Source organism: Balaenoptera acutorostrata, chromosome 2, assembly GCF_949987535.1.
Source record: "Balaenoptera acutorostrata chromosome 2, mBalAcu1.1, whole genome shotgun sequence".
NCBI lineage: Eukaryota > Metazoa > Chordata > Mammalia > Artiodactyla > Balaenopteridae > Balaenoptera > Balaenoptera acutorostrata.
In genome coordinates, this window is record NC_080065.1 from 175,267,459 (window position 1) to 175,276,776 (window position 9,318).

Sequence of the window (9,318 nt, forward strand, 5' to 3'; positions counted from 1 at the left end):
AGGAAACCATAAACAAGACGAAAAGACAACCCTCAGAATGGGAGAAAATATTTGCAAACAAAGCAACTGACAAAGGATTAATCTCCAAAATTTACAAGCAGCTCATGCAGCTCAATATCAAAAAAACAAATAACCCAATCCAAAAATGGGCAGAAGACCTAAATAGACATTTCTCCAAAGAAGATATACAAATTGCCAACAAACACATGAAAGAATGCTCAACATCATGAATCATTAGAGAAATGCAAATCAAAACTACAATGAGATATCATCTCACACCAGTCAGAATGGCCATGATCAAAAAATCTACAAACAATAAAGGCTGGAGAGGGTGTGGAGAAAAGGGAACCCTCTTGCACTGTTGGTGAGAATGTAAATTGATACAGCCACTATGGAGAACAGTATGGAGGTTCCTTAAAAAACTAAAAATAGAACTACCATACAACCCAGCAATCCCAATACTGGGCATATACCTTGAGAAAACCATAATTCAAAAAGACTCATGTACCACAATGTTCATTGCAGCTCTATTTACAATAGCCAGGACATGGAAGCAACCTAAGTGTTCATCAACAGATGAATGGATAAAGAAGATGTGGCACATATATACAATGGAATATTACTCAGCCATAGAAAGGAATGAAACTGAGTTATCTGTAGTGAGGTGGATGGACCTAGAGACTGTCATACAGAGTGAAGTAATTCAGAAAGAGAAAAACAAATACCGTATGCTAACACATATATATGGAATCTAAAAAAAAAAAAAAGGTCATGAAGAACCTAGGCGCAAGACAGGAATAAAGATGCAGACCTACTAGAGAATGGACTTGAGGACATGGGGAGGGGGAAGGGTAAACTGGGACAAAGTGAGAGAGTGGCATGGACATATATACACTACCAAACGTAAAATAGATAGCTAGTGGGAAGCAGCCGCATAGCACAGGGAGATCAGCTAGGTGCTTTGTGACCACCTAGAGGGGTGGGATAGGGAGGGTGGGAGGGAGGGAGATGCAAGAGGGAAGAGATATGGGGACATATGTATATGTATAACTGATTCACTTTGTTATAAAGCAGAAACTAACACACCATTGTAAAGCAATTATACTCCAATAAAGATGTTAAAAAAAAAAAAAAAGAAGAACCTTATGTAAAAGAGAACACACAATATGCTTCAACTTATATGAAACTCTAGTATGGGACAACTAATCTATGCTGTAAAACAAGCAAAAACAAAATCAGTGGTTGCTTCCGGTATGGGGCGGGAATGGGATTGAGAGACTTGAGAGAACATTTTGGGGGCCCAGTGATGTTCTATGTCTCATAAGGGGATTGCATTGCACAAGCATATACATTAGGCAAAATCATCAATGGCAGGCCTCATATTTGTGCATTTTATTATATGTTTAAAAGGAAAAAATATAAACAAATATTGAACTCTAAATAATAATGAAAATGCTGAAGTATTAAGGGGGAAAGAAAAGAACTGTCCCTCTTGGAGCTGTCATGTTCAACAGATGTTTAAGTGGCCAACATCAGTCCTGGGGTGTAGCCAGTGCTCTTTAGTTGATCACATGTCTGGAGACATCGTGGAATATACTGGTTGTCCTGGGAAACAGGTAAAAATCACACTGTTGATTTTAAAGAGCTGATGGCAAAGGTGACTTCTGGATTATAGCCAAGAAGCGCCAGTGTGGTTCCCTGTGGTCATCAGAGAAAAAAATCCACTCATTCTAGTTGGATCGATTAATGTCAATGCATTCTGAAATTTAAATAAACCGTGTTTTTACTCCTTTACTTTAGTTAGCATTAGTTGTTCTGTAAATTTAAAACAACCAACGAAGTTGAACTTAGTGAATGTAAGTTTTTTCTCTAAGATGCATAGTCTAGACCTCAAGGTCTGGGTCAGAGTGAGAAGAGTAAGGCAGGGTCCTGAAAGTGCAGCCCTGGATCCTGTCATTTAAAATGCTGATATGTTCTTCATCGTGAATTTTAGCATTGATTTTGATTTTTTAAAATATTGCATGACTTTGCTGTACCCCTGAAAATAATACAACATTGTAAATCAACTATACTCCAATAAAAATTTTTTAAAAAAATGAAATCCCTAGTACCTAGTCATGGAATAAAGTTAAAGAAACACAAGGCACAGATTAAAATAAAACTCTCAAAATAAAAGTTTTTGTAACAAATGGACATTTATAATTTTGGATGTAAGAAATAGTTTTGGAACATAAAGTTGTTTGAAACAAGAATTAGATTTTGAAGCAAGATTATTGTTTAAATACGAATACCTCAATTAATTATACCTTAGTTTTTTTTTAAATTTAAATTCTTCTGGGAAAATAAAAGGGGGAAATTTTAAAAATATATTGCATGAAATATGATTTATCTTGACCACTGAATTTTGTGGTGGCCCCTTAAATTTAGTGGTCAGTGTGAGTGCCTCACTTGCCTGACCCTAGTCCTGAAGGTAGAATTGTTAGATTCCTACCTTCCCCCCACCACACACACACACAAACATTGCATTTATTTTCTCCACAAAAGTCCAAAAAATAGAAGCCACCATTAACTTATGTACCAATTGAAAATATGAATAAACACCAAAACCTCAGTGTAAACACAACTCTTGGGGTGATGACCCTCCACATCACAGGAGGAGAGACAGCACCACCCCCTTACCCACTAGTGTTGGCCAGGACACCCCCCACTCAGGGCCCTGTCCTCCCCTCCCCTCCATTATTCAGCTTCCATTTTCTGATGTTCCCCCACCGCCCCCTGCATTCCTAGCTGTTTGCCATTCCTTTCTAATGGTTCCCGCTGTGCCCCACGCTTTGGTATCCCCAAGGTGGGGTCAGAGCCCGGAGAGGTGATGAAAGGGCCTGGAGCACAGAGAAAGGCTGCTGATGGAGAGATCGCCAGACTTTAGGGGACCCCCCACCCCGTTCCAGCGCTAATGGGGCCACCGTGGGCTTCCATGCTAACTGCTCAAGGCAAAGACCAGCCTGAGTGAGGCAACCTCCTGCCTTCTCTTCTTCTGCCCTTCCCCAATGTTGACCTTGACAGCCTTGCTTGTGGATGAAAGCCCAGTCCCCTCCTCAAGGATGTTTTTCTTCTCCTCCACTGTCTAACCTCGCCCCACCCCGCCTAAGCTGTCTCTGTCCAGGAGCCAGAGGGATCTTTCAAAGGGGAAAACCTGAAAAATGACCTATCTGCTTATACACTTAGGACACAGTATAAACTCTCCTGTGGTCAGATCCATGCTTCATCTTCAACATTACATCCCAGCCCTCCCCAGCTCTCCAGTCTTTCTAACTTCTGGCTGTTCCTGCAATAAACCAAGCACATTCAGACCTCAGGGGCTTTGCACATGCTGCTGCTGCTTCCTGGAACACCCTTCCCCTGGCATACCCTACACAATCTTAGGTCTGACCTTAAATGTCACCTCCTTAGGAAACCTTTCCCTGATTTTCCCATACTGAGTCATCACTCCTATTATAAGCCCTCATAGTAACGTCTTTCTTTTCCTCATAGCTTTTGTCACAATTTATCATGTATATTAATTAGTGTGATTATCTGTTTAATAGCCACATCTTCCTTTCTCAACTGCAAACACTGAGATCAGGGTCATATCTAAATACTTCAACACTGGATCCCCTGTAGCATCTAAAAAAGTGCCTGGCACACAGTAGATGCTCAATAAATGTTTGTTAATAAATACAGCAGGGTTTATCGTCCTTGGCACTGTTGACATTTGGGTTTGGCACATTCCTTGTGGTGGGGTCTGTTCTGTGCATTGTAGGATGTTGAGGAGCATCCCTGACCTTGATCCCCTAGATATTATAGCACATCTCCCCCTCCGTCAGTTGTAACAAGCAAAAATGTCTCCAGAAACTTCCAAGTGTCTTCTGGAGACACCAGTGAGAGCCACTGGAGTACGGGAATGAGGGAAGACCTAGCTGATGCATCCCAAGCTGCAGAGTCACACCCCTTTTGGTGGCCTTTAACATCTGGTCCATATCTTGGTGAGAGCCCTGACATTCCTCTGTGTGTCTGTCCACCAAGTACCATGGAAACTCTTCAAAGACAGGGACTAGCAACAGACCCATCTCTGTACTCCCAAAACTAGCACAGGATTTGAGACACAGATGGCTTCATGTAACTGTTAAATAGAGGTTATTACTGCTCAACTTATAGAGAAAGACTAAATTCAGCTTTAGGACAGATGACGTATAGTTAACTCTTCAACTTAAATATGAATACTCATATTTTCTTTCTCTAAACGTTGGTTAATTTTATTTACTGCTAGTGCATTTCAATTATATTTTGTTTTTCCATACACCAGCATCACCATAAACTAGTGTCCATTAAGTGTTATAAATTGCTATTTTAAAATAAGTGCATAAATTCATATTCCAAAACAATTTAAATTTGTCAGTGAAACTTTTTTAAACATTGAGATGTGATTGACAAATAACATTGTGTAAGTTTATGGTATACACCCTGCTGATTTGATACATTTATATATTGTAATATGATTACCACTGCAGTGTTAGCTAGCACTTCTATCATGTCACATAATTATCATATCTTTTTTGTGGTGGAAACAACTAAGATCTAGTGTGTTAGCAACTTTGAAATTTATAATAAATTATTATTGTCTATAATCATTATGCTGTAGACTAGACCCCCAGATCTTGCTTATCTTCTGGTTGATCTGCTGGTTGCAAAGTTATGCCCTAAACAACATCTCCCCAATTCCCCCACCCCTCAGCCCCTGGTAATCAACATTCTACTCTCTGTTTTTATGAGTTTACTTTTTTTAGATTCATTTACAAGGGATATTGTACCGTATTTATCATTCTCTTGAATACACATGCTTTCAACAAATTCAAAGTACTATGATGTGTGATCAACTTTAAAACCTCCCCTCATGCCCATGGGAGATCATTACACATCATGATAAGGAATAAACTTAATCCTGGGCTCTGCCCTCATCATTGTGGTTCAACAAACAGTTCCCCACTGGCCTATGTGCAATATCACCTCTAGCAGAGAAAGTGATTTCTCATGGTGGAACTTTTATCCTTAACCTAACTGGAGAGACTTCTCTGTCTCTCTTCAGCTGCTCAAGATTCATACTTGAAACATGGTGGTTTCCCTGACCTTTTCTGAGTCTGCTTACTACTGTCTCTAACAGCTATTGCACAGATCTGTGCAATGCTGAAATTTAGGGTGCCTTGCTCTCCTCTGCTGTAATCTGGCTTAGTCTTTTGTAGCCTCACAAAATTTGTGTTGTAGCTACCTGTTGCTGCCTAAAGAAGGATTGAGGCATGACCTATTCCATTTCTCTTTGTAGTGTGGGTTTATGATGATGGGAGTAATTAGACCACCCTGGTTTCTGGCAGGAGAAGAACAGATTCCAGGTTTAATGATACCTGACAAAGGGTCTTGCAGCATATAGGAATCAAAGAATCTGACTTTCTGTGTGTTATCGTCTCATACATCTTTCCACCCTGGATACACGCATGATGTTATTTAACCATTTTGCAATCATTTGGATGTTGCCTACAAGGGTCCTTGTAAACCTTAAAGCATCAGACAAATACAGGCTATTACATGCTTACAGGGTGCCACATCTAATGGCAGCATCTAGTAACCCAGGTCAGCTATTTCCAAGGAATTCCTCCCAGATAATCACATTTTTTTCTGGCTAGAGCTTATTGAGGATGGTCTTCTTCATAGCTTTCTTCAGCTCCTTGTTCCTGAGGCTGAAGATGATGGGGCTGAGGAAGGGAGTGAGGACTGTGTAGGTGGTGCCCATCAGAGTGTCTGCTTCCAGAGACTGGGGACCCTTGGGCTTGAGGTAGATGACAGAGGCAAAGCCATAATGCACGACCACCATGGTGAGGTGGGACGCACACGTGGAGAAGGCCTTGTGCCGGCCCACGGCTGAGGGGATCCTCAAGATGGCGGCCACGATGAAGGCATAAGAGAGGAGGATGAGGAGACAGCAAGCCAGCAGGGCAGTGATACACACCAGGCCCACGCCCATGGCCAGAGTGAAGACGTTTTCTCCACAGGCCAACTTCAGAAGAGGCTTTACATGGCAAACAAAATGATAGATCTCATTAGACCCACAGAAAGTGAGTTGGAAAATGGCTGATGTCACCACCAACCCAACGATGGAGGCTCCAGCCCAGGACCAGGCCACCAGGCAGGCACAGCCACGGGGACTCATGAGCACGTTGTAGCGCAGGGGGTGGCAGATGGCCACGTAGCGGTCGTAGCCCATGACGGTGAGCAGGAAGGAGTGGGTGAAGCCAAACGTGAAGGAGAAGAACATCTGGCTGGCACAGGCCATGAGGGCGATGGTGTGGTGGGTGGAGAGCAGGTCGGCCAGCATGCGTGGGATGATGGCGAAGGTGTAGAGGACCTCGGAGATGGAGAGGGCGCACAGGAAGAGGTACATGGGCGTGTGGAGGCTGCGCTCGCTCCAGATGGTGACCATGATGAAGAGGTTCCCCAGCAGCGTGAACAGGTACATCAGCAGGAAGAGCAGGAAGAACATCAGCTGAAGGTGGGGGAAGATGGAGAAGCCGATGAGGATGAATTCAGTCACTGCTGAGAGGTTGGCTCCCTGCATGGAGGTTGTGCCTGCAGTGAGGTGTGACATGCAGAGGTCAGCTACTGGATGGAGGAAGGTCATCAGCTTCCACCATTCTGGCCCTGCCCAAGGGGCTGCTCCTGATAAATGACAGGTGGCTTTGGTTGAGTTCCTACTCTGTGATTTAATCCTTTCATCAATGTATTGGGGGAGGTGCTGTTTTTATCACTCTGTTTTGAGTATCTTGAGAATACTCATTGAGAATATTGGGGTGCAGAGTCTAAGCAACTTGTTTATGGCAAAGCTGTCGAAATGGCAGAGCCAACACCTGAACGCATGGCTGGCTGTCCCCAAAGACTCTTCCTTTCTATCCCTCTAGGTTGCTTGCAAAAATTAAAATGTTCCTTCATCAGACCTTCCAGTCATTGCTGCTCTGCCCTCCTGCTCCCTTCTGATAAATTCTGTTCTTCCCAGAGCTGCAGATACCACAAGACATACCTACCTTGTGGTATCTCTACCTTAACATGGATCAATCCGATTCTTCCTCTGGAGTTATTCATGCAAGGCATCCGAAGCAGGAAACTGTAGAAATAATGTTCTGGTTGTTTTCCAGATCTCATGCAGCCCATCTGTATGTTCTGAGGCAATGCAACATAGCCATCTGACAAAGGGGTATGGGAGTCAGCTGATTGATTTTGAATCCCTGCTCTGCCCACTGTGTAAACTTGAGCAATTTCTTCACCTCTCTATACCTCCATTTCTCTCTACCTGCCTCAAAGAATGGTTGTGAGAACTAAATGAGTTATTCGTGGACTGTGACCTGGAAAACAATAGGTGCTATCGATGATAATTAAATCAATACATTAAGTGAGCAAATGTACATACTCTGTGCTCAGTAAATAACGTCAATTTAATGAGATTTCAATGTCTCTTTATGAATAAATAACTTACCTATTTTAATGTGATCTTTTTTATTAGGCAATATCAACTTTAAAAGGCAGTTAACCGCTAATTTACTTTCCATCGCTATGGATTAGCCTGCTCTGGATAATTCACCTAAATGGAATCTACACTATGAGAACTTTGCGGTGTGGCTTCTTTCACTCAGTATGATGTTTTCAAGGATCATCCATATTGTAGCATGTATGAAGAACTTCATTTTTATGACCAAACAATATCCCTTAATGGATAGACTAAATTTTTTTTACCCATTCACCCATTGCTAGACATTTAGGTTATTTCTGTTTTTTCACTCATGTGAATAGTGCTACTATAAACATTCACGTAGGAGTTTAAAGCATATCAGTGGTTGACAGCAAGATCCTTTTTGACCCACCTCCTAGAGAAATGGAAATAAAAACAAAAATAAACAAATGGGGGCTTCCCTGGTGGTGCAGTGGTTGAGAATCTGCCTGCCAATGCAAGGGACACGGGTTCGAGCCCTGGTCTGGGAAGATCCCACATGCCGCGGAGCACCTAGGCCCGTGAGCCACAACTACTGAGCCTGCGCGTCTGGAGCTTGTGCTCCGCAACAAGAGAGGCCACGACAGTGAGAGGCCTGCGCACCGCGATGAAGAGTGGCCCCCGCTTGCCGCAACTAGAGAAAGCCCTTGCACAGAAAGAAGACCCAACACAGCCATAAATAAATAAATAATTTTTAAAAAATTAAAAATAAAAAAATAAACAAATGGGACATAATGAGACTTTAAAGTTTTTGCACAGCAAAGGAAACCATAAACAAGACAAAAAGACACCCCTCAGAATGGGAGAAGATCTTTGCAAATGAAGCAACTGACAAAGGATTAATCTCCAAAATATACAAGCAGCTCATGCAACTCAATAACAATTAAAAAAACAACCTAATCCAAAAATGAGCAGAAGACCTAAATATTCATTTCTCCAAAGAAGATACACAGAGTGCCAACAACCACATGAAAGGATGCTCAACATCACTAATCATTAGAGAAATGCAAATCAAAACTACAATGAGGTATCACCTCACACCCATCAGAATGGCCATCATCAAAAAATCTAGAAACAATAAACGCTGGAGAGGGTGTGGAGAAAAGGGAACACTCTTGCACTGTTGGTGGCAATGTAAATTGATACAGCCAATATGGAGAACAGTATGGAGGTTCCTTAAAAAACTAAAAATAGAACTACCATACGACCCAGCAATCCCACTACTGGGCATATACCCTGAGAAAACCATAATTCAAAAAGAGTCATGTACCAAAATGTTCATTGCAGCTCTATTTACGATAGCCAGGACATGGAGGCAACCTAAGTGTCCATCGACAGATGAATGGATAAAGAAGATGTGGCACATATATACAATGGAATATTACTCAGCCATAAAAAGAAACGAAATGGAATTATTTGTAGTGAGGTGGATGGAGTTAGAGTCTGTCGTACAGAGTGAAGTAAGTCAGAAAGAGAAAAACAAATACAGTATGCTAACACATATATATGGAATCTAAGGGGAAAAAAAAGGTCATGAAGAACCTAGTGGCAAGACGGGAATAAAGACACAGACCTACTAGAGAATGGACTTGAGGATATGGGGAGGGGGAAGGGTAAGATGTGACAAAGAGAGAGAGTGGTGTGCACATATATACACTACCAAACGTAAAATAGATAGTTGGTGGGAAGCAGCCGCATAGCACAGGGAGATCAGCTCTGTGCTTTGTGACCACCTAGAGGTGTGGGATAGG

The 9,318-nt window shown here is 42.1% G+C and overlaps 1 protein-coding gene across 1 annotated transcript; it reads right to left on the bottom strand.

The window, feature by feature from the left end:
• Positions 1 to 5,710: 5,710 nt before the first annotated feature.
• On the bottom strand, positions 5,711 to 6,643 carry LOC103012126 (olfactory receptor 10H1-like). Its single transcript, XM_028166849.2, has one exon. It carries the CDS (start codon positions 6,641 to 6,643, stop codon positions 5,711 to 5,713), a length of 933 nt encoding a protein of 310 aa, XP_028022650.2.
• Positions 6,644 to 9,318: the final 2,675 nt, after the last annotated feature.